At 41.7% G+C, this 26780-nt stretch overlaps 1 protein-coding gene across 2 annotated transcripts in view; it reads right to left on the minus strand.

The window, feature by feature from the left end:
* CHST15 (carbohydrate sulfotransferase 15) overlaps window positions 1-26780 on the minus strand; it is a 45712-nt gene that overhangs the window by 5147 nt on the left and 13785 nt on the right. The window contains exons 1-5 of one of the 2 annotated variants that reach the window (XM_040072050.2): window positions 22286-22502; window positions 12935-14000; window positions 11881-12220; window positions 8022-8168; window positions 3464-3620 (exon numbers count right to left, since the gene is read on the minus strand). In XM_040072050.2, the coding sequence (XP_039927984.1) occupies window positions 3464-3620; window positions 8022-8168; window positions 11881-12220; window positions 12935-13477 (1187 nt within the window). In that variant the 5' untranslated portion in view covers window positions 13478-14000; window positions 22286-22502. Of the gene's footprint in view, window positions 1-3463; window positions 3621-8021; window positions 8169-11880; window positions 12221-12934; window positions 14001-22285; window positions 22503-26780 lie in introns of those variants that run through there. The other variant, XM_040072048.1, reaches the window with a different exon arrangement.

Consider the following 26780-nt stretch of genomic DNA (forward strand, 5'->3'; position numbering starts at 1 on the left):
CTTCTTTTGCACCACAAATTCGGCAATTCCCATCGGTTACAGGAAACCAGGGGAGGGGGACGTGTGTTTAACAGCATCCCACCCACAGCCTGTGGCCCAGTGACACTTTTTCTGTTCGTTTTTATGAGTTTTTGCTCACAGCAAAACCCTCTCCAGGGGATTTTGAACAGCATCCCCACTTTCAAGGTCCACATTCCTGGGGACCTGACCCTAGAGATCGTGTGAGCCAGTGTTTTCTCCTGAAACTTTTAGACTTTAAATTCACATCCTTTGTGGACTGAACTGGTCTCGGCTGAAGTTGCTGCCCCTCTGTACCTGGTGCTGCATGGACAGGATCAGTCCTTGTCTCTAAAGCTTAAAGCTGATTTTAGAAACTCTAACTTTAGGTGGGTTAGAAAGAGTAATTCTTATATTATTACCGAAGCTGGCTACCATCCTGAGTAAGAAGGAGTCCAGATTTCCCACTCCTTTTACAGGAAGCTTCACCTCCAATCTTATGTTGACTTTCCATCAAAAACTTCCAATTTACAACATTCTACTTGTTGATTTTCTATTTTTTTTTTTTTAAGATGAAGCAGGAGTTTCTCCAAGTTACAGAGCATGATCCCCTCATTGCACACTTTTAGCACAAGTTTTACAAGTACTTAAAATCACTTAAAAATGACAATGTAAATTCAAATTCCTTTGGGGGTGATGTGGTGAAACAACCCAAAACCTGCAGGCAAGAAAAATATCAATTTTAGCATTAACCCCTGGAACCTTGATTAGGTTTTTGCAAGATAAACATGTTTTAAAGAGACAAAGGAAATGCTCAGACAGGACATAAATATTAGATCTGCTGAACATGGTATTTTAACTTTCGTTCATAATTAGGCTTAGAATGACCAGAACCACAACAATACCACAGGATATTGAAGACAATTTTGTATCACTCGAGGAGTCACTTCCCCCAAGTGTGTTTGCAGCACAGATCTGATGCTTCCATACTACCCAAAATTCCAGAAATCCCATATATTTTTCAGCCTCTTTCAAAAAAACACAGGTGTTTAAGAAATAAAAAAAACACTTATCTATTTAGGTCTCACTTATTACTGCAGTAACCTTTTGTGTTGCACTTACTTTATTTATCCTTCAACTTCCTTAGATTTCCTTGGGTACTTAAAAACACCTCATTTGGAAAGTTCAGGCCTTAATCCAGCAAAGCACTTAAGCACAGGAATAGCCCCTTTGCAGTCATTATTTATGTCAGTGTTTTGCAAGAACAGGATTTTAATTCCCATGTGAAACAAAGGAAGACTCTCCGCTCATTAAAAAAAAAAAAAAAAAAAAAAAAAAAAAAAGGAAGAAAGGGAAAAGCTGAAGGACCAGGCCAGCTGAGTTCACCTAAATTAGACACAAAACAGCATCTCCTGCTTGCAGGAAATGTGGATATCAGGACTCAGCTTGTCCCAGGGATGGTGGGACTGGGTGGTGAAAGGATTCTTCCTGGGAAAAATCAGCCAGTGGGCATCAGGTACAGCATGGGCCAGGCTGACATGTCATTAAAAGGATTTAATATGATTGCTTGGTATTTCTAACCATACATCAAAAGAAACGCATCATTTTTCAGACTTGATGGCATCTTATGAAAAACTACATTCTTGAAGAAGAGTTCTCCCTCTGCAGGGCAGTTGAGATTTTCTTTCCATTTTTCTTTTTTTTTTTTTTTTTTTTTTTGCATCTGTTTTTAATTCTGGGGACATCTGCATTTGCCAATTAGGATTTCAGCTGTTCTAGCTACTTGAAGTCCTTCCCTTCAACCTCTGCCCATTCCAATGAAATAACGACACCAGTCAACAACAACCACCTCAAAAAAAAAAAAAAAAAAATCATTCAAATATTCCCTGCTGGGGATAGCCCAGACTTTGTGCAGGTTAGATCAGAGCCTGTGCCAGCCCATTGCCCTCCTGGCTACTCCAAGGACCCCGTCCCACTGCCTGGCATCACCAATGGATGCCTGGGCTGTCCCTTCTGCCTTTGCTCCTGCAGCTCAGCTGAGCCATCAGGAACGCAGGGAATTGCAAATGAAAAGGAACCAATTTGTCATAAACACAGTAAAGGAGATGAAGTTGACTTTTCCTGTCACCCCTGCTAAAGCTGGCAAAGAGCTCCACCCCCATTACAGAGGGGGGTTAAGGCAATCAGGGAGTTTGTCACTAATTTTCATGAGGAAACCACTCCAACCGCTCTCTCGCATAAAATTTCCATCTGTTAACTCTGCGGTCAGGAGAGACGGGGAAGTTGAGAGCTGCGCTTCCAGAGGAGCTGGGAAACATCTCCCAGCCCTGCTCTCACCACAGCCACGTCCTGCCAGCAGGGAAGCTCCTTGGGGAGCACCACCCCAGCTCTGGAAGCTGCTGGGCCATGGGTACAGGCTGCCTGCACAAGCACCACGGGTCTGCTCTTCTCCCAGAGCCACCAGAGACTGGTCCTCACCATCACCTGCACCCCCATTATCATCTTCATCCCCATCATCACCTGCATCCCCATCATCATCTTCATCCTCACCATCATCTGCATCCCCTTCCTTTCCTGAGTTTTTCTGGTGCTTTGCTCTTGATCACAAGTATTCTGACCCTGCCACAAGTATTCTGAATATCCCTATGTAGCTACAGTGAGAAGGAATTCACACCCCCTCAGTCTGATCCTTGTGGAGTCTGCCTCCATCCCCTCCACCCTCCCCATCACCCTCATCAGCATCATCCTGCTTCGGAGGACACAGTGGGAAGGAATGTCCCAGAAATCTGGAGGAAGACTGGAGAGAAAAAGTGAAATGCAAGTGGAAAGCTGGACATTCCTGACTCTCCACAGCCATACCTTGGCAAAAGCCAAGACCCTTCCCTGCAAACAAAGTCAGAAGACCAAGGATGAACTCCTCTAGCTCTTGGCTGGGGAAGCTACAAATTCCCAGTGAAACTTTACAAGACTGTGTCACCAGGCGCTTTAAAGAGTTTAAAAAAATTGTGTCATTTTCTGACTCCGGAGCTATTTAATCATCCTTAATCATTATTATGCAATCAGTTTCAACTGCAAACCTCATGAAAACATGGATTTTACTACTTAAATAAAATGAAACATTTCCCAGGACCAGTTCTGCTGAGATCTGAAGATGCAGTGCCCTCCTAATCTAAAGAGCCCTGCTGAGAATCAGGGCATATTAGCTCAGGTAATGGCATTAGACTGCATTTCGAAAACTCTGTATTATTTTTTTCAGAGTAGCTCAGGAGTCCAGGCATGGCACTCATGGCATTCACACTCACATGCCTCTCTTTAAACATTATCACTGTTACCTGTGCCAAAATACACAGAATAAAACCCCTCTTACCACAACCAAGTAGCTCTCAAACACCGCGTGAATATTTACTTGAATCCAAGAGAGTGAGAACTAAAAATATTGTTACAACAAGAAAATGTTCTTGCTCACCTTTCAACAGGGTCCCTCAGCATGATGATAAGCTTGGCATTCGGTTGGAAGGCATGGATAAAATCCTGGATTAGGAAGGGAGGTTCTCCTTCAGTACTGTTGTCATAGAAGAAAATCCAAGCATTGTTGTCCCACATTGTCGAGGCACTGGCCTCCCCTGGAAACGAAAAACATCTCTGCTGGTAACTCATTCCATTTTTCACACTGGAGTGGAAATTGGCTGGATTTTTAAGTGTTATAGGCAGATCAAAATTGACTCCATGAATTTCAACACACCTTAGTTCTTGCAGACTGCTCTGGCTAAAGCTCTCAGAGCTGTAGCAATCCCACTGCCCTGTGCCTTTGGGAATGCAGGGATGGTTAAGGCAGGTTTTATGCAATTTCATCTGAAATATTGCTCTCCATAACCACGCTGCTTTCTGCTGGTGGCTAACACATGCAAATAGATTTAATTGGGGCTGGGATGGACTGCTCAGGGTTTTGGCACATTTTCCAGTGAGGAATCATGGAATCACAGAATGATCTGGGCTGGAAGGGACCTTAGAGATCATCTTGTTCCCATCCCTGTCATGGGCAGGGACACCTTCCACCAGGCCAGGTGGCTCCAAACTCCATCCAGCCTGGCCTTGAGGAGGCAGGAGTTTGTCCCTGCTGAAGCTTTGAAATGCTCTTTGTAGCACCCATGGGTTGGCCTTGATGCTCCCAAACCTCAGAGCAGCAGCTTGCAAACAAGCTGTAAAATTTCCCAGAGAAAAATATGGAAACCACCACCCCTGCTGATCAACAGCGTGGAAAACACAATCAGGAGAATCAGTGAGCATATAAGAAATATTAAAAAGGTGGCTGAGATGTGTCACTGAGGCTTGAAATATTATTTTTTATAAAATTATTTATGTAGAACAAGTCAACTATTTATGAATAGAGAAAGGGTTTAGAGAATAAACAGCACATTTTGGTAAAATACCAGATTCTGGCATCTTTAGTGTCTGAAGAAGCTCACCCGGAATGCAGTGTTACAGCTAGAAATACATTCAGTAAAATCTCTGCTGGAGTGAGGTATATGATAATTCAGCTGCTAAATAAATGATCTGATATGTTGGTTTGAATTCTGTAACCTTCTCTGTCTTCTTAAGTAATTGTGGTGTTTATGTGGCACAGTACTGTTCAATAAAACATGTAGAGAAGATTTTGGGGACTTATGCTCTCTGACAGTCTAATGAAAGCTAATTCTTGCTAATGAGGTTTTTCAAATCAAAGGAAAGGAGATTAAAAAAATAATAATGTTGTAGGCTTATAGACTTGCACATTATTTCCCTATTTTTTCTTCCTTCCTCTGCTGGGAAAGCCCAATAAAGATTTAAAAAGATGGACAAAACACGACATGAGAAAGGTACTGGCTCCAAACTTCAGCTGAACATAATGTGATTCATTAATAAAGTCTGGGAGTTGTTAGAAAACACATTAATCTTCTGTCACGTTCATTTTGCCTCTTTTCAGGAGGAGGAGATCAGGTCCATTGGCTATAGCTGGGTGTCCACAACAGCTCCGCTCTCCCATTCTAAATTAATTAGCCAAAGCACTGCCTAATCACCAGCGGGCTTCAACTTGTCAATTAAAACTCAATTAGCCCAGCTCCCACGCTGGGTGAGGCAGAAACACAAAGGACTGAACAGAGGCCAGGAGCTGAGACAGCCCTGCCACAGAAACCTCTCCCAGGCCACCAGGACGTGGGGAAATGCAAAGGGCACGAGCACCTGCAGGCAGGGATTTGCTGGAAGGGGCACTCCAGGGATGGGAGAGACCTTGGGAAGTCCCTGCTCCATCTCCCTGACAGGCACAGCCTGGCTGGAACGGCGCCCTCAAGAATGTTTGCCTAAATCATGCCAAAGTAATTAAAGTCTATGACCTCATCGAGCCACCTATTCCTCTCTGGACTAGATGCGATCATCCTTCACAGTTCTCTGCTCTGTTCCCTGATCACCTTGGATGTTCTGTTGGATTTATCCCAATTAGCGTGGCCAAACCTGCAAACACTTCCCTATGCCTCTGCAATGTGAACTACAAAAAAAGCCCAAACAAGACATTTACACATAAATGGGCAGGTCCTCTTAACATCAGAGACCACATTCCACAGAAACTGTGAATTCCATCACCTGAAATCTGCAGGTAGGACACAAGCCATGGAAAATCCCATAAATCATAAAGGTTGGAGAAGACCTCCAAGATTGTCAAGTCCAACCCAAGACCACAGGCATAAAACCAAATCATGCTAAAGCGTTAACAGGGCTCAGGGTGCTGCTCCAGCCCAGCAAACCTAGGGACAAAAAGGTAAATCTTCCCACAAGATGATTGCCACAAATGTAATGAGGGGGAAAAATATATATATTAAAAATATATAATAATAATTCTGGTCCCTGCTGACTTTTATGATCTTAATTTCCTGAAGCAGGCAAACAAAAATTTTCCTGACAATTTGACAGTGTTTGGTTTTGGTTTATAATACAGGTTTAATACCGGCAAAGAGAACAAGTCATACTAAACATGAGATAAATTAATCGCCAGTAATTAATTATGTTTAATTGTGCCAGTGCAACTGAATTTTTTTTTTCTTTCTTATGGACTTAAAGATGATATGAGTTATTAAACTGCCTAAAGAATAGTACATAACCTCCTCATTCAGTCATTAATGGAATAACATCATACTGTGTTTTCACAAGTCATTCATCTGAATTTATCTTATTAACGATCCCATATAAAAAAGTCCTGCTCAGAACACCTCGGGCTGGATCAGCCCTGTCTTCTCAGGTTCATCTCTAAACAGATATTAGGTTGTTTTTTTGGTTTTCTTTGGAAAATGCAGTTATTACCCACTAGGTTTAATATCCAAAGAAGCCTAACTTTTCAAGATAATATAACACGATGAACTATTGAAATATTTACAGTTTTAATTTGATTTTTTCTTTGCAGTCATCTGAAATATGAAAAGGAAGATTATGAGCAAACCTGGTATTCATACAAATTCATTATATGCTAGATGGCTTTGTTTTGTTTTTTACCAAGGTCATAAAAGACTGCCTTAATGAGTATAATCATTCAAGACTTTTCCTGTAAACTTAATAAGAAAACCCAGCAGAACCTTAATGAAACAAGAAATGAGAGCACAGGAAAAAGAAACACAAAGTGAACTCTGCAAAAAGCTGCAACAGGAGGTGGGTAATCAAAGATGTACGTTGCCAATTAGATTAGTAAATTTAATTAGTATAAGCACTTCACCCATGAAAGGACAGGATATATTATTGTAAGTAGCAGGAAAATCTGCAGATGTCCTTGATGGCAGCATTTCTTGAGAACCCCGTCTTGCAGATGTTGCTCAGTGTTGCAAATGTTTAATAAAGTGAATGATGGACCTAGATGGAGGCTGGGGAAGTATTGAACAAATGTGACTCAGACAAGGCTCTGGTTTAACCAACCTAAGGCATCATCACCATCTCATCCAGCTAGCAATAGGTCAAAATTTCAGGTTATAATGAGACCAAACCCTCAATAATTCTGAGAGCAGGCAGCAAAAAAATCTTGTTTCTATTTTCTGTAGAATTTTCTGTTGAAAAGTCTCTTTTTGACAGGGAACTGTCACTTGCACAACTACTTTTTGCAAGGAATGTGTCTGGTCTCCCTGTGAAATAAGACTGGTAAAATTCCCATCTCCTCAGTTTTCTGGTTTTTGCAGACAGCAAAAGCAGAATTTAGAAGTTTTTGATGCTCCTCTTGGGCACTGTAAACCAGCACACCATGGACTAGAGTGGACGAGCCCAGTGGATTGAACAGTGTGTGTCATGGAAAGGCAATCCAGGGATCCCTCCCTAGAGCCCAGTGCTCGCCATGGACTTCCATAAAGTACAATAAAACAGCACTACTAGACCATTTTTAATGGTAATTAGGTAATTTAATACCAATTAATTATATCCATTTCTTCTGTTGGAGCTTAAGAAGAGCCACTGGGAGTTTTTGCTAGCACATCTCCCACATGCTCCAGGATTTCTGCAGCACCCAGTGTGTGTCATAACACCGCAGCTACTGATTTATCCCAGACACTGCTCCAGCATTTGGAGCTGAAGCCACAACCCCAGCACTACAGGCAATCCCCTCATAATTGTACTTAAAGTGGATGTGGCACTTGGGGACGTGAGTTAGTGGTGACCTTGGGAGTGCTGGAGGAATGGATGGATGTGATGATCTCACAGGGCTTTTCCAACCTAAATTATTCTATGAAAACAAAACGAAAACTGTGTTTGAAGGAGTCACCAAGGTCATTCTCATTCTTGGAAAAAAAACCCAAAAGCACATTAATTAAATGCTGATGTTCATCAGAAAAACAGCACTCACTCAGGAATTTTCTAAAGATAATCACAGCTTCTTAACAAAGAAAGAAAGAAAAGAAAGACTGCAGGAAGAGAAAGCCAAGAGCCTCCAGGCACCCCAGAGAAGAGCAACGTCAGGGGCAACTCTGAGCGCTGCCCATGTGGAGCTACAGGGAATTTGAGGGCTGTTTTTGCCCTACCAATGATGATGTTGTTCCTCTTGCCCCTCTCCTTCACTGCATCGCTCTGCAGCACACTCTGGATCTGATGCGCTGCCAGGTCGAACAGATCCAGGTAATCTTCCACCGGATAGCGGTCGTGAAATCCATCCCTCAGCCTGATGATTCCTGAAAAAAAACCAAAACAGAGAAGGAAAGAGGATTAAAATCAGCAATTATAACAACAACAGGGCAAGACTAACCACTGGTGCAAACCAGGGTGGTTTCACAGATGTGGCAGGCCCAGAGCCAGACAACATCAGCACGAGGTCAGACCGACTGAGCGCAACCCTCAGATACAAGTGCCAATAATGGAGTGGCTGAGATCTGAGATACTGAATGATTATGCCATAAATTCGCAGTGATGGGAAATATTTCAAGTGCTCTGTTTTGTAGTCCCTGCATGAATGAGCTTGGATTTATCTTCTTCTAAATTTAGCTTTTGGAAGGAATATAGAAGATAAGATTCTGCTTCCATTTGCACCCATGTAAATTGCAGTAATATTGGACTCCCACTAGATTTACTGTTTTGAGATTGAGCACGGGCTCTGATGCCAAATATGCAAATCAACACACACTGGGAAATCATTCATGGGTTTTTTTTCCTTTCACAGGTATGCAAATAAAGCTCCACGGTAGTATCTTATTTTTCTCTTCTTCTTCCCTACACTCCAATGTGAGTTCAGTATCACTTTCCCCCTGTGTTTCTCAGCATCCTGAGCCTCCTCCTGTGATTTTTATATTCCTTTTCCCACTCTTGTTTCCAAATCCAGTCTCACTTCTCCATTTGCTGTACATGCTCCCCCCACAGGACTTCTCAGATCTCCCTTTCTTGTTCCCACAAGGCCAATAATTATCAATTATGTGAGAGGAAAGCCCAGCAAGGGAGTTCTTTTGTCCATTGCCTCTGATTTTCCCCTTTAAGAAAGTGGCATTTAATGAGGGTAGGAGAAAGTTCAGCAGCGTATTTTGACTTGTTTTGAGGGAGGGAAAAAGTGCAAGCGTGGTGCTACAGACAGCCTTGGTTTGTTGTCACTCCACTCCTGGGAACAGAAACAGTGGCAAGGGGCCAGGAGAGAGAGACAGTCAAGCTGAGACAAAGTCCTGTGGAGCATCCACCATCGCAGCAGAATGGGAAAGGAGTGAGCTGAGAAATGGGGCCTCCCCAGAGGGCTGTTTAACTTCAGCCGAAATTAGTCAGTCTCATAAAAATCCACTGAATCAGAGGATGCCATTGAACAAAGAGACTTTCTTGTCCAGCTTAAGTGTTGGAAACTGAACCAAGTCAATAGCCAGGAGCATAGGAGTCACAGCCACTCACTGGCAGTCTCAGTTTCACTTGTGTGTCTGTCACATTCTCCGTTTTTCTTTCTTTAATTCTTAAATAGTAGCCATGAGGTAATGTAGTTTTAAGGCAGAATTAAAGGACTGAGCCACCAGGAATAAATCTGATCTTTCATTCTCAGTGGCAGACAGATGAGATGATCAGAAGGTCATCCCTACAGATCCCTCTCCCATGAGACCACAAGCTCTGCAATGTTTTCCTCATTCTCCAGCTTTACAAAATGACTTCAAAAAAACTGAATTATTCAAAGAATGTTCTCTTCAAGGATCAGCACTTTGTCCCCAGTGGCTGACCACAAGACTCTGCAAGTGGAGGGTTTGTGAATGCCAGCACAGAGATAGGAATTCTCTCTTGCTCTCAAGTTAGATGCACTCCAGCCTGATTTTTTACATTCTTCTGCCTGTTTGGTAGGTCAGGTTCAGATCTTTAATGAGCCCAGTCTTGCTGAAGTGAGGCTGGGTGCATTACATCCTCCAAAATTCATTCCAAACATTTATGTTGAGGTTAGTGTAAGTGGAGGGAACTATTTGGTGTAAAACATTTTAGTTTAAGGTATCAGTTGGGTTCAGCCTTTCTTGCCAGCACTACCATACAGCACCAAATCCTCCACAGATTCTGCTGACAGTCCATTGTTTCCGTATGTCCATATTGTTTTTATCTGAACATGAGAAATAGTTGTCGCTGCCCCTGGATCCCTGGCAGTGTCCAAGGCCAGGTTGGACAGGGTTTGGAGCAACCTGTGACAGTGGAAGGTGTCCCTGCCTATGGCAGGAGTGGCATTAGATGAGCTTAAAGGTCCCTTCCAACCCAAACTATTCTGTAATTCCCATATTTTGTTTTCAGCAGCTGTGATGATCAAGTCCCTTCTCATGAGTCTTCAAGGAGCACCATGATGCTTCTCCTCATTTGACTGGATTTAACTCCTCAATTCACACCAGCGTCCCCACCGTTTCTCAAACATGACTAAATTACCTCAAAAGCAAAGCTGTATTTTCGTCACATTGCTTTACATCTTAGTTTACAACAAAGTATTTAGAAAATGTCCAACGTATTTATTTTGGCAACTTTCTTATGGCATTTGGAGAAGGAAGAAAATTGAAAATTTAACAGCAAAATCATGAAATCCCATCTCTGTGGCTGAGAGATCCTCACCAAGAAGCAACGAACAAAACCCAGTCTGCAGGAGCTCAAAGTTCTTCTGGGATCCAGGGCATGGGGAAACAAGATGGAAATTACAAGACCACGTGTAGGAGAAATAAAGAATTTGAGGTATGATCTCAAAATAAAGAACAGAAGCAGCACTGCTGGTGTCCCAATGCCACAGAAAGTGTCCTTTCCTGCCTTTACCCACAGAAATTCATTATTTTCCCACTCCAAAGAAGCTTAGAAAAGCACCAAAAGAAAGTAGTGATGAAACTCCTCATCTACCCTCCAGTGCCATTTTTTCCTGTTCCAAAGTCTGTGTCTGCCATAAAGCAACAGCAAATGAGAAACAGAAATTAAGATGTCGCTAAAATAAGCAGAATCTTCCTCTTGGAAACAGTAAAATCACTGAAAAGTCTTTGATCTTTGATACGAAAGTCATACAAAGTGAGGGCATGCCAGCACTTAACAGCCAGACCCAAGAAGAGGAAAATCCAGTGCCTGGGTAGAATACAGAAGGCACAACACACATCCGCACATAGAGGGGAGCATTTAGGAAATTAAAATGGGTCTTCTGCAGCTTATCTTATGTCTAACCACAAGACTGGCCTTCCTCAGCATCCAGAGAGAGATAAGAAGGAGGAAAACACTTCAGATAGATGAAATTCTGTGCTCAGCCCCACTGCCCCGAGACACCCTTTGGAGGTGCAATCATAATGGGTAGATGCCTTTTGCTCCAGTTGGCCACAACCCCAGCTATTCAAGCCTGCCTTCAGAGATGGAAATACTGATATCACCCAGGAAAAGTATCAAAAACCTGTGCAGGGCCCTCAGTACGAGGGAGATTCCTCATGCAGAGCATCTCTATTTGTCAGTGTTGGCCAGAGCTGTGGCACTAATGAAGCTCCTGCCACAGCTGTATTTGTTGAATCATAAGGACTGAAATTTTAAATAGTGACCCATCATTTATTGATGTAAGAAAGGCTTCACAGAATTTTGCAATACAAAATATCGCTGCTGCTCTTCAACTCCCCCATGACAACCTAACAGTTTCTCTTCTTTACAAATTCACAAGGTCGGTTTTATGCACTGGTTTTGTTTTGCCTCAGATTTCCCAAACCGCTGCAAATAGACCAAATGAAATGTACATTTTTTTCAAGAGGTTTAACCCCGAACACCATTGAACAAAAGCAGGCTGCAGGAGCATCCGCCATCCAGATTTCTCAAAACCATCCAACTCCAGCAGTTTCTCAGCAAGCCAACACGGAGCAAATCTATAAACTTCATCCCAAATACTTACGAACTTTTAAGAGAGACGACCTTGCCTGGGTAGCAAAGGACATTTTGACTCACCAAAGCGTTTCCTGGTCCACCAGTGTGGCTCCTTGATGGCCGAGAAGCGAACGTCGGGGTGCAGCCTGAGGCGGTCGTACAGGTCCGTGGTGCCACACTTGGGCTGCCCGATGATGTAGAAGTGTGGCAGGCAGCGCAGGCGGTAGTGCTTGTCCTTGTAGTGGTACAAGTGGTTCCAAAACACCTTCCTGAGGTAATCAAAAATGATCCGAAAGCGCTTGGAGTACAGGGCGTAGGAGTTGGTGGCGTAAGGATCCGTGGTTGTGTTCCCTCGGTACTCTTCATACCAACAAGGGTTCTTGCTGTTTGGGAGGAATTTGTTAGGAATTACCGAAAACATCTGCAACATAAAGAACAACAATTTCAGTCAAGACAGAAAGCAATCAAGTTATAATTTTCTTGCTTGGCATGGCGAGAGAACAGAAACACTACCTGGGTATTCCTACCTATAAAGTTGACCCTGTTTATTGTTTCTGATGGCACCAGGAGCAAATCCTGTGCAACCCATTGGATTAGGAGACAAGTATTTTATTTGAAGGCCAGAAAGGGCTCAATAATCCCCCAACTCCTCTGCAACCCCAGGAACTGATTTTTAAAGTCAAACACCTAAAACTCAAATCAAATCACCTTGCCGTTTTTAACTCTGAAATACAAGGTTTGCAATGATTTTCAGGAAGACACCCTGGCAAGCAGTTATTAGAAAGGCTCTTTTCTTATTTATCATTTCAGGTGGCAGGTAAATCTGAGTCACAATGATTTTGCATGAGAGAAGGTAAAAGTTCAGTGACATTGTATAGCAATCAGAAGACTGCCTGATTTTTTGCTTCAGGTGTCAAGACCATTTATAGAACCCATCCATCCTGCCCGTGACTCAGAGGGGTGAGACCTACAATATCAACTTCTCAGCTGTGAATCAGGAGACTCTAGATGGTGTAAAGCACTGTATGAACATCCAAGCAGTTACACTTTTTTATATTTAGGCAAAAGTTTGATACAAAAGCCTTGAAATAAGGACATAAAAAGCAGCTCAAGACACGCCTCAATTCATACTTACATGTGGCTCCTGCTTCCTCAGCTCTTCTAAATCAGGGCGCTGCCTCGTTATAAACTCTATCTTTGAAGTAATGGTGTCAATAATTAATTTAATGCTTGGATAATCCTTTACATATGAAATATTCATTTTTGAAGGCTGGTAATAGTCTTTCATGTCACTAAGGCTTTCATTGTCCATTAAGCTGGGATTGCTGGCAAAAGCTCCGTAATGGAAGGGAGATGGGATCAGCAACAGGCCATGCTTGGCTCCAGTCAGCATATAGGATACCATCACCAGAGTCATTATGATCAACCCAAACATCAAACTGCAGAGCTTCCCCTTCCTCAGGCAGAAGAACCCATTCCAGCTCTCACAGTGATCAGTCCTCACTTCCAGAACCGCGAGCCACTTCATCTGCCTCCTGTCGGTGTACAAAGGGATTTTGTTTTCTCCTCTGCACACAGGACACTTCTGGTTATTGTGATCAGGTCCACGGCATCTGAAACACTGTCTGTGCAAGTCATTTGGTAATAAATGTATGCAGCAATTAATGCAATACCTCATATTACTACCATTAAAGTCCTACATTAATGAGCCAGGCACATCCATAAAAACGTTTCTGAAGCATGTGAGTCATCTTCTGCAAGTCTGAAATTATTTCGTTCCTGGAGTGGTTCTACAACTACTCAGCAATGCAAAAGGACAGGTTCAAAACAGAATAAAAAGCGACATCTGTCACAGAAAGAAAAAGAAGCCCCAACCACCACCAACACACAAAAATAGATGTACTCTGGATGTGGTTCCCAAGAATTTGGCTCAGTAAGAGGAATGTGGCGAAGTAAGGATCAGCTACAAAACTGGCTCAAGTTTTTCCCATTGAACAAAATGAGAAGGAAGAAAAATTCTTATGTAGTGTGAAAATAGGCAAAAAATAAAAACAACTCATTGTCCTGTGCTTTATGCTGGAATAGGCAAATATGGGTAGAAATTTCCAGGTTCCCTTAAAACCACCAGGTTCCAAACCGCACTACGGCTGCTGGAAGCTTCATCTTCCCCCAGGTGGTTCCAAAGAGATGCATTGTACAACCTAGAGAAACAAAGCCAGATATTTATATCCACCCAGACATCATATCCACATCGTCCACAGCCACTGCAAAGCACAGCCCGGCACGAGTCATTTCAGATTTCTATTTGAAACAGGCCTGCCGTTTGCCAAGTCTGTTAATTACAGCACTCAGGATATTAAACCCAGGAAACATTTGGCTCCAGGTTCACAGCAAGCTGCCCCTGATTTTCCATCACCCATCTGCTCATATCTATGACGGGTTGCTACCACAGGTAACACTACACGACTCACTAACCCACCCAACAGATATTAATCTGCTCTTGAAATATGGGAGCATTTCTGGACAGTATCCAGTGACATAGATTTAAATAATTACACTGTATCTGTTCCTGAGGACCTTAAATTAACAGTCCTGAAGTGGGGTAGGAGCCTGTCTGAGGCAGGGATAAAGTAACACTCTTCTTTCAGACATTGGAATATAAAAAGCCAAACCAAACCAAAAAAAAAAAAAAAAAAGAAAATCAAAAGCCACAAGTAAAACATTCAGCAAAGTGAAGAGATTAAAAAACAGACAAAATAGACACAAGGGAAAGACTAATGACAGGATCTCAGGTTTCTGGATGAAATGATGGGTCCCCTTATTACTCACCAATTCAGAGAAGTATAATCATTACTATTATGAGTCCCACAATTTTGCCCTTAGCTCTATCAACACCTATTTTTAATGCTTAAGCAACACTGCTATAATTCTAGATAATAACTCCTGGTTCATTCCTACAAAAGTGTCCTGATCAAATGGGGCAGTCACTTCAGATCCCACATTCATCATCATCCTTCTGGCTGCATTTTTGTAGGAGACAAAGCGCTTTTGTTAAAATTATTTGTATTCCGATGTTTCTCCCACTGAACACTGTCACATATTAGAGGATTTCTGCAATCAGAGCAAGTAGGCTGTGTCTCACAGATTCAAGAATAATTAGACAAATATTGAACAAAATTATTTGCAAAATACTTTCATCCCCCCCACCAAAAAAGTTCATTTCCTTAATGAGTTTATTCTCTAAGCCAGATGAGGCAGACAGAAATTGCAGCATAATCATTACTGACTATGTTTAAACCAAAGGAAAACAAATCAGTGAAAGAGTTCTCAAAGTGACCAGTCTTAAAAACTTCTCCAAAGGAGCAAACTGTGATGATTTTGACAGAAGTCTGAACAACTAGAGATATTAAACCAGATTCATATGGGTCATTTTAAACCTAGAAAGTTTATGCTTTCTTATGCGTAAAATATTCCCCTGGAAAATGTCCAAAAGAAAAAAGAACTATGGAAGGAGCCAAGATTGTAAAGGTCTTGATGGCTGTCCAAACACCACCAATGGTGGTGAGAAGGAGGACAAGAAAGGGAAGTCCTGACAAAAAGCAAGAAGTTTCCACTTCCCAAGTAAATATTTCAGGCAGAAATAAGACCCTGACCAAACATTTTCAAAGAGGAAGCAGAGTGGGCCAGAGACAGAGGCATTGTCAGGGCAGATTCAGGCAGCATCCACATCCAAGAGAGGAAGTCATGAAAAAAGAGATGGCTCAAAAAAAACAACCCAACCCTGTAAAAAAGAGAGGGTGGAGATGAGTGCCTTCATCACAAAAGATAAAAAAGGAAGGTGAAAAAAGCCCCTTGTGAAAAAGAAGCAGGAAGAAGAGGCTACAGGTTAAAACAATACCTAGAAAAGGTCTGGTAACCAAAACCCACCCTACAGCATCTCTTCAATTACATTTTTCAGGTTCTACACATTTGTTTTTATGTAATCCTTCTACACTGAAATCTTCCTCTTTGATATCCACCCCAGTACCTCTGCTCTCCAGCTCCTTGCTTTTTATTTTCATAGACCAGTTCCAATGCACTGGCTATTTAAAATAAAGAAATAATCCAATTTATCTTCCAGTTCTCTTTTAACAGGGATCTGGAACCTGCTCAGTGACACTGACTGAGCAGATTTATCTGAGACAGCCTTATGGGATCAATTCCAGGTTTGTGTATTTGACATCAATTTTCAAATTTTTAAAATGAGCAATCAGAAATACATTAATGAATACAATCCACCTCTGAAAAACCACATAACCTTCCCTGTCCTATCCTATGTCCATTTGTGTGTTAAAAAATTGGACTGGAATTTATTGAACCCTTCCCAGATGCAGATGCTTCTCATGAAAATCTGCTACAAATATTACAAAGCCAAGGAAAAACCATGTTGACTACATCTTTGACTGGATGAAAAAAATGGTTTATCAGGTAGCTGATACATGGGGGAAAAACCAGAAATATGTTTAGGCTACAGTAAAACTGAAGTATTAATCACACATGAGGGGGAATTTAAAGTTCCACCAGCAACCATAACTCTGCCAGCTCATGCACAAGCACTGCATCAGGATGCTTAATTAGATGATCCGTTTGATGACCTATCACAGGACAATGACAGATCACTCAGCTAATAGAATAGAGACATTGATCTCATTTTTTTTTAAATAACTGCTAGTTGCCAACACACCATTTTACATTATTTTCTACTACATGTCACATTCATTAAATTAAAAAATTGAATTGTAATAAACACATAAAAAGATATAATTCCCTAGTGCCACACCCTTCTCGTTCCCAAGAAGTTTTTGATAGAAGCTCATTCCCTATGATTTCACCATGGCATGAAGGATGCTCACCGGAAGGGCAGGATCTTCCCCCAGCCCTCATTTCCCTCATTCACCCCACGAAATCAAGACATCTACAGTGCCTTGTTTTCATTCCTTCCATCCAACACTCCCAGCAGCCACAACCACAGCCACCAGCACACGTCACCTCTTTGTATTCCACTCCCGAGAGCAGAAGGATGTGGATTGCAGGCAGAGGGAAGGTTATGAGGCTTGAGCTGGTAATAAACCATGTGTGCCCCCTTACATTTTAGCTGCAAAGCTGCTGGCTGTTCACTGGCAGAAAATTACTCTCTTTACACAACAAGCAGTGTCTTTGTATATTGAATAATGTAGCATGTAATTTCCCCTTGTTGAAGGGGACGGTGAATTATTTATGACCACGTCCATACTGCATTTGTCTGCTGTACATTAACGTGTGCCAGCCCTAACCACAGAGCAGAAATCAACAGCAACCTTTGCAAGCTCCTTGGCCAAAAGCAACCCTCCTCATAAAAATAAGGATCTCTGGGAATAGCCTAAGGAGGAAATGTGGATGACACAAGACGACACTCAGCGGAATCGGGGGGTGAAAAGAAAAGCTCTCTTAGATTTCAATATATTCCCACTGAAGCCAGGGGGACTTTGCTCCAAACTGAAGCAGGCTCAAGCTAACAAAGGTATTTATATGCAATTCAAAACCTAATAGCAAACAGGTGAGATCTTTTAATGCCAGTTTCCCTGAGCAATTGCTGCATTCCAACTCCAATGAGTTGTGGGCTCAGCATGCAGGAGAGGCGGCTGGCAGGTAACACTGGCAGGAACCACAAAAACAAGCAGCAAAAGGCTGAGCTGCCTGCTCAAGCCTCACACCAAAGCACTAAAAATACAGCATCCACCAGGCCCTACTCACCTCACAGACAGGGTAAAAAGAGACACTGCCCTCAAAAGAAAACATGCAAGATTTTTCATCATCCATAAGGGTTTTGTTGACTGCATAGAAAATATTTGAAATTCTGTATTTTTCCTATTAAATAAACAATTCATAAAATTCCTCCCCTTTCTCTTCAAAGATTGTAAGGGAAGACTGCAACCAAAATGGCTACAGAATCTCAGAATCATGGAATAACTGGGGTTGGAAAAGCTCCCCAAGATCATCAAGGTCAAGTATTATTTGAGCACTGCCAAGGCAGCACTGCCCCATGTCCCCAAGTGCCACAACTGCAGAGCTTTTAAATCCCTCCAGTGATGGTGAGTTCACCACTGCCCTGGGCAGTTCCAGTGCTCAACAACACTTCTGATGAAGCATTTTTCCCTAATATCCAACCTAAACCTCCACTGATGCAACTTGAGGCCATTTCCTCTTGTCCTAATGCTTGTCCCTTGAGAGAAGAGACCAACAGGCTATAAAAAGCAATTACTTTCATATGCTCAGTCATGTAGCTAAAATTCTCCTCCTCTATGAATAAGATAAAACAGATTTAACAGATTTTACACATATATATACACCTATGTGTATGACCTGTTTTCCAGGTCACCAGTTCCTTCATATTTAATATGCTTTCCTTTCTTTCAAAACTCTTTAAAATAAAGATAAATCAAACTTTTGGTAGTGCTCTTCAGGCTAAATTTTACAGTAGCCTTGTTACTTCTAATCACAGTCAGCTTCTCCTCCCACCACACGAAAAGGTGTCTGTTAACCTCTTAAAAACATTTCAGGTACACCAGGAACACATTTCTCATCCTGGGGTATAAATGCAGTGGAGCTACAGCACTTTGTTTCCTCCCTTCACACAATATAATTGAAGACTTCAGGTAAATCAGTCCTGATGAGCAGGTGACAACCTGAAATATGGACGTTTAAGGCAAGTGAGAAAATAATCCACCAGCTCTCAGATTAGATGGGATGAAGCCTAATTGAAAACCTGCAGATGCTATAATATTGAGGATTTTATCCAAAAAACCCCAAACAAAAGACTAGGCAAATGATAATACTGCTGAATCATCTGGCCAGTAACATCACATTGCTCCTAATTTAATATACCTAATGCCATTCTTAGAGTAACAGCTATGTTATTTTATCCCTAGTCCCCTAATTGTTTCCACTAATCTGGATAAATATTCCTACTGCCTAAGTGCCTTCCCCGCCAAATCAGGAAGGTTTGTTTAAACCAAGTTCTCAGTTTGCACTGCTGACGTTTTTCGAAATCTCAGAGCAAAGCTGATCCCACGCCCTCCACGAACACTCCAGAAATGAACTTCCCTGTGGAAACGTTTCCCTCTGAAGAGCTCCTGTGAAGTCGAGGCTGTCATTAGTCACAGGGAGATGTAGGTCTGCAACTGAAGGGCTGCCCACAGTCCTACGATGATAAACTTTCCGTGACTCACATCAAGAGGAATGGAAATATGAAAGGGCAAAGTTGGGCTGGTGGAGTGAAATCCTCCTAACATCTTCAGATGGAAAGAAAAAGCCCGACAATATTTAGTAGCAAGGCAGCACAGCCATGGAATTCCTTTTCCATTCCTCCATCACCCAGTGCAACACTGTCCATGTACAACAGCAATTCTTCAGCCCAAGCAGGATAAATTTATGACCTCTGGACACAAAAAAACCCCACAAAACCTTACAATTACAGATATTTTTTAGCTATCAGCCTTCCTAGAAATGGTTAGGATGGAAGCAGACTACAGGCAGCATGAAAACAACCTGAAGTATTTGTACAAGGGTAGTGAAGTATTTGTATTGTACAGCAGGAGGAAGTTCATCCTGTGAGTGGGCAGGTTGTACCATTTCAATAAAAAATACCCCACTAGAAATAATAAAATCTAAACTATTTTTTTTTTTAAAAAAAGACCGTTATGTAAGGAAAAGAGAGAAATAATCGTAGATTTTCTCTCTCCTGCTTATTGGACATATTTGGCTCCTCAAGTTAACATTTTTGGAAATAAACTTTGCCTGAACTCACATCTATTTACCTCAGAGAAATCAGAAATGCCAGAAAGATGATAAGTCAATAAAAAGAGGATCATGAATCACTGACCTCTGCAAACTTCTGGCAGAAAGAAAAAGGGGAAAAAAACCCAAACCCAAACAATAAAAACAAGCAAAAAGCAATTGCAGTGATTTAGAAAAGCCACAGGACTCATTACAAAGCTCAGCAACCTCCTGCAGACTGAAGTTATGTAAAGCTCCCTTATTTACTTAACCCCCCTATTTTTTAAAGAATTATCAATAAAGGCAACTCCCAAGACGCTGGATAAACCCATGGGACCACTTTCAAGGTGCTCAGCTGGAAAACAGGTACATCCTAAAAAAAAGTATAGGTGGCCACAGCCCGTGGTTGCACACTCAACCTGTTGAACATTTGTTCAAGTCTAAAATTGTCTTTAAAGAATCCATTTCATGGCCTTTTAAAGCCAAAGAAAACCTCCTGAATCACCACTGAATCAGCAATCTCGCCTAAAAAACAACGGTGGCTTCTTCCATAACCCAGCTGGTTTCTTTCTCAGAATCTAATCCAAACACATCTGCTCCTTCCTCATCCGTCCACTTCCAAATAAAATGTGGGAATGGAATAAATTCCATGCTCCACGTGCAAAAATGATCAGCACACTCCCCTAAAATCAGCAAAACAGTAGTCATTTCAATCACATAAGGATGACTCCTATTATTTGGGCTGTGATGCTCAGGAAGTAGTTATTGAGCTTGGATCACCACTCAATTAGAGCATAAACACTGCCTGAATAAACAGATTCTTGGAAGCAAGGAAAAAACAGTGAGGACTGAGAAGGGGAGCTCCCTGACCGGGATCAGTGCCAGCAGGGTGATGCCCTTCCCCAGAAACCTGTTATTGCACGTGAAGTCTTGTGCAAGTTCCTGGAAATTACCAAGCTCCAGCTCCTTGCACTCCTAACATGCCACAGCCTCATGCTCTGATGTGTTATGGTTTGGTCTGCCTTGAGAATGTGAAAATAAAAGAACTCAGTATTACCCATTTTTAAATTAAAGCATTATTCAGCAGGAAAAAAAAACAACCCACTAATTGTACTTAATGACTTTAGCGCTCCTTCTTTCTGTTCTATCTGATTTCAGTCAGTCTAAATGAGATTCATCACTTATTTTTTTGGTCTACTTTCAGAATAAAAATTGCTGACAGGAAAAGAAGATAGAACCAAAAATCAGCAACTTCTCTAGAAATACAGATCCAAAAGCCCTGGAAGAATAAAAGCACCAGCAGCAGCCACCCAACCTGTGGCAGCACACGCCTGGGGCTCCTGTGTCAGGGCAGAGCTCCCACCCGTGTGTTTAAATCCTCCCTCTTGTACAAACATGGAGCACAGCGCTGTTCTCATACATTTCTGAGGATGTTCGGAGCAGAATTTCGCCTGCAGTACACACTGGCTTCTCAACTCCCGATCAAAACTTGCTGCCTACGATGTGCAACAGTTCCAGCAATTCATCTTTTCCCTTCCCTTAGTTCCTATTCATCTCACATAGCGCCCTGCTACAGAATCGCTGACAGGTTTATATTGAATATGAAAGAGTTGCACGCTGTAGGAAAAACCCGTGTCTTTACATAAATTACTCCAGTGCATTTCTTCTCACAAAAAGCCACTTTAATCCACTTTCAGAAATCATTCTGCATGGCGGAAGTTTTGTGTCTTTATTGTCAATCCCCACAGTAACTGTGAGCAACCTCCCAACAGACCCCACGTGGTCCTGGGGTTCCTTCCATGGAAACAAGGATAAACCAATGCACTCATCCCATGGGGCTCACAGATTCCCTTCCCAAAAACCTGGAGCCAGGTTAGAAAGTTCTGACATTCAGAACGCAACCAGAAATTGCATCTATTTAACAAAAAACAGGCAGTCCTTCATTTAAATGATCGATTCACCAAGAGCCAGAATAAAGTACTGATGCCACTGGGAGTTAATTTTTACCACTTCTTAAGAAAATGTGCTTCTACTTAAATGTCCAGAGAAACACCAATGCCAAAATAAGATAGAGACAGAGGCAGAAGGTCAAACAATCCCTGCAATGATTTAATATCCTTGAGAATTTTTCAGTCTAAATTTGCCCTATGTACTTTTCTTTTGTTATATGGGAAAAAAAAAATAAATAAAAGCCACAGAAATAACCTGAAATACAACTTCAGGTGCAGAAAGTCAATGTGGTAATGCTGGTCTCACCACCAATGTTTGTATTGCATTTTTAACAAGACCAAACAGCTGTTGAAGTTTCACTTCCAACACAGGACATCACGATTATTTACAATAATAGAAATTCTTACCTGCCTGCTCTTTCAAGGAACACATCCCACTCTCATCCCACAAATCAGCCGAATTCCTGTTCTGTGTGCGAGTGCAACAGGGAACCACAGAGCACGAAGGCTGAATCTGTTATGAAGCTCTTTCACTGCAGTTATTTTTATCGAACAAACTGAAGAGGTTTGGGGGTTGGCAAGAGGGAGAAAAAAAAATCATCTCTAAATACAGCTCTCATAAGCCCTGCAGTCAGGCTGTAATCAGAAATAAGTAAGTGTTTATCTCCAGAAAACACCCAAGGCAGAGAATTGGTCTGGTATTGACAGAGCTTACATCTCAAACCCAGCTGTTTTGTAGTTACCTGTTTCTTCCTATCCAGTGTGAATCCTGTTTAATTTCAGTCTCCCAAGGCCGCTTCATTGACTCTCTGGAAAGATACTGCTGCAATTTACTCAAACAGCTCCTCTGGAGCGACTTCCTGGAGAGAGATACAAGGTTTTCCCTGGATGCAGAGCTCAGTTAGGTTGAAGGCAGCACAGTGATTTCATCCCTCTTCCTGAACGGGAGAAAAAGTGGTGGTGGATTCCCCATCCCTGGAAGTGTTCAGGGCCAGGCTGGACAGGGCTTGGAGCAAACTGGGATAACGGAATCACTTCACTGTGCAAAAGAAAATAAACGCTCACAATCAGTGTGCCAGCTGACTCTTACCCAGGGGAGAGGTGGGGAGCTGCTGTAGCACAGTTGGATTTGCAGGAAGGGATCTGTCAGTGCTGAAGGGTTATTTTAAGCCCAGCTCTTTGTCTCTTGCATTGATTACTGGTCCAGAACCAGTACGTGGGTAAAAAAATGTTCTGAGAGTATTTCCAACGTCCTGCCAAGCATTTTCAGCCTTGCAAAATAGCAGGCATAACTCACAGTTATGAGTTACTCTGATTACCATCTTGTTCCTTTTACACATCTGATTTTCCTGGATTTTAGCAGCTGCTACCTCAGGTTGATTTAAAGTGAGGAACATATTCCATCCACCATCTGATCTCTAATACTTTCTGCCACTTTTCAAGGGGTATGCAGCACAAATTGCTAGATCCTGTGGGCTGTGAGAGATCAGCTGCTAATTTAAGGCTGCTTTTGAGGGATGAATAACATCATATGGAATAAATAGCATTTGCATCACGTAATGCCTTTGGTGCCTGTTTATCTCTTGCTGTGGTAAAATGGTTTTGCATGCAATAATGCAGCCAAATGGTATCTACTAGAATTCATCTGATACACCTTCACACTTCATATATAAGCAGTTTTTTCTGAAAGGAGATCCATGCTACATGTGGCTTAGCTTTGCTTTAAACACAATACAGTTATGGCAATTCTAAAGCAACGTAAATGCTCCCAGCTGCTCATTTGATTTTTAGTGGCTGGGAAGGGATTTTCCTCCACCCCCAAGCCGAATTTTCTCCGTAAACTTTACTATCTTAACAGAGTCATCTGAATTCTTTTTGTTGTGACTCATATATGGTACCTTCTCTGTGAGACATGCATTGAAATGGATGGAAAAATGTATCTCATCTGTACATAAGTACCATGTAAGTGCTTTTTCATGAATAGGGCATTTCATCTTTCATCTAGTGCTGAGTGGGTGAAAGGAAACATACACAGCTGCATCCTGAAAAGACAAACTCAGCATTAGAGTCTGTCATTAAAGTTTCTTGTAAATTCAAACAAAAATTACTCAACTCAAACTATTCATTGATGCCAAATCACAACTGGGGCTTTGTTTCAGCACTTTTAAAAAAACCCAGCTCTGTTCCAAGCCTAGTAGTAACTTTTCTAAATGTTCAACAACTTTAATTTTTTAAGCAATGACACATCAGATAAACCTCAGCCCATTAACCAAGAAATCACTTTGTTTATTACAAAGTGAAGCAGACTCAGAGCCCAAAGTGAACAACCCAAGAAAGCTGTAATCGTTCTCAAGAAATTTCTAATTAGTTATCTCTAAAATATCACCAGATAAAATTCTTGTAGGTAACCGCTGGCTACACCTAATTAAGCAAAACCTTTTTGATATAATATCATTATACTGCTTCCAGCTTCCTAGGAAAGTGTTTATTCTGCAGAAGTCAAGCAACATTTACTTCCAAAGTCTCCTACCACTATTCCTAAGTGTTTCATCAAAGGCTTGGGCTCCATCACTCACTCCTCTGTAGTCTGTGCTTTTTAACTACACAAAAATGCAATAAATTTTTATTAAAGATGTTATAAGATCCCATCATTCTGAAGAAGTTTCTGCAGCTCTACACCCCAGGCTTTGTGGCCTATAGAGGTATGGTGGTTGGCGGAGCATACACTTGATGTGGAACCTAAAGCCATTTGATAATGGATTAAACTCTCGTGATTGTCCTCTCTTATCTTCATGTCATCTCATCTAAAGAACAACACTTCTATCAAAAGCTTCGAAGAAATCCGAATATCTTACTGATTTCCACTAGTGGAGGAGAGGAGATGCACTGTACTCTGACACCAGCCTCTCAAAAATACCACAGCTCCTGATGCTGTTCTCATAACAGGGTAAAATCCAGCCCAGAAATATTGCAACTGCACAAAGCCCCCAGTTTACAACAGCCATGACAAAGGGGAAAATATTCCATGCTAAGTATGGAACCCAGTGAGTAAATATTGTCCCATCCAGGACAATAATAAGAAAATCTGTTCCTCAGCCACTCAACCATTGACTCCCTTGACTTGACCTTCTATTCCTTCAGGTTTCTCCCGTGTTTGGCTTCAGTGTGCTTGTTTTCCACTTGGAAAGAACACAACCACAAATACCTTTTCATGCCTTACACCACACTTAGCTGGCCTCCAGATTGTAAACAAACAAGATAAAAATCTGAGAATGTTCTTAACTCAATCTCCATGAAAAGAAACCAAGGGGAAAAAGAAATTAAAAAAGCAAACCAAAACTCTAACTCTGCATAATGATGAATGTACCAAGAGAAATTTGGCATGCACTCCCTCACACCCTGCCTCTTCTGCAACATTTTCTGCAATATAAAGACAACATTTAGCTTAGCAAACTAGATGGTCTTTATTTGTGGGCAGAGGAAACCCAAGGCAAATGCTCCAAGAGACCTTTTTTTTTTTTTTTTCCCAATGGATATGTTAATTACTTAGCTTCTGTTATTGGGAAACTGTCCTGAACTAACCTTCCACTATCCCTCTGCTTCAGCTGAAGAGGGTTCAAAATTCACTTTTTAAGGTTTTGAAGTGAGAAATTGACGAGACAAAGCCCACCCCAGATGGAGCTTTGAGACAGCAAAAGTGCCTTATTCAGATCCTTACTGATCCCTACCTGAACACCTTTTGGGAGCTACACAGGGATGCCTGGGACCAGGATGCCCCAAGATCTGCTCTGTGGGACAGAGCATCTCCTAAGACAGCCCAGAGTTCTAAGGAGAAAAGGAGCACAACTGCCCCCAAATGCTCTGCTCCAGCCAGAAAGCTCTCACTCCCATGAAAAATCCCCATGTCCGCAGAGGCAGCAGAGCACAAAAAGTGAGCAGTGGGAAGTAAAATGAGGTTTTATTTTTAAACAGCAGTGCTTGTTGATGTATTTGGTTCCAGACAAATAGAGGAAGGCACAGAGTCGCTACAGGACATTGCAGCTGAAATGGCACCAACACGAGTTCTGAGCTCAGGTTCCAGTGCTTCAAATAAACCCTTTACTGAGGCACAGCACACAAGGAATCCGAAGTGACACGAATTCCATCAGCTGCAGTTGGCAGCCAGATCTTCAAGAACAGATGCATGACTGTTAATGATAACCCAAAAAGCTGAGTTTCTAATGCAGAAAGATTGAAACTGTGCTAACATTATGAAACTGCAAAGAACTAGAAGCATCTCCAGAATACACCCCACAAAATACTTTGCAGGAACTTACAAAATCCAACTTTAGCAGAATTAACATATCTAACAAAAAAAAAAAAAAAAAAAAAAAAAATCTCCAGCAAAAATGCCTCCCAAGTTTTGAAATGCATTTCCATCTGTTAAATTTCTCTGTTGCTGATGGTGTTTACCTTGAGTCAAAGGTATGAATCTTTGATTTCATGAGATTAATGTAATAACTTGGTTTAGGCTGTTAATGCATTCAAAGCTCTCAAACACACAGGAGACTGAGATGGCATCAAGAGCATACTGATACATTTGGAGGGGATGTTTTTAATGTGAAATAAATTAGAAAAGCCTTAATCTCCTTCTGAAGCAAGGACTACACTGACATAAAAGCTTCCTGGGGTGCCTTAGGCTGGAAGAGATGGCTTCCATGGCTTCCATTTATGCCTTCCAAGCCCTGCTATATAACCTAAATAACAACACTGAGGAAAACCCCTAAAGCCTTATCAGGTAAGTGAGGACTCAAGCTTCGAGGAATGCAATGTTCATTTCTCAAAAGTGACACCTCGCCACAATGAAACAATGATAAATAAAATCTGCAAATTATATGTAGATAACTGTAGAGAAAAAGGCTGTTATTGGCCAGCAGAAGAGCTCAGCCCAACAGATGCATCAAGCTGGAAGAGGAAACACTTCTGTTGGCGCCTCAGATCCAGAGAAATGTGAAAAACAGCTCTGTCCTCAGCTGTCCTATCACTAATGCTACTGACTTGCTTTTTAGTGGGTACCAAAAGGAGCAGTATGGTTTTGGGAATAAGACATTGTCCTGTGCTCAGCCTCCTCAACACTTTCCACCCTCAAGAACAGTGTTTAAAAAGCACAGCAGGTACCACCACAAGCTGTATCAATCATTGTCTCCCGCAAAGATCACCCCACGCCCCCAGCTAAAGACAGCAACGTGCAACAAAATG

The sequence above is a fragment of the Hirundo rustica genome, chromosome 8, assembly GCF_015227805.2.
Source record: "Hirundo rustica isolate bHirRus1 chromosome 8, bHirRus1.pri.v3, whole genome shotgun sequence".
NCBI lineage: Eukaryota > Metazoa > Chordata > Aves > Passeriformes > Hirundinidae > Hirundo > Hirundo rustica.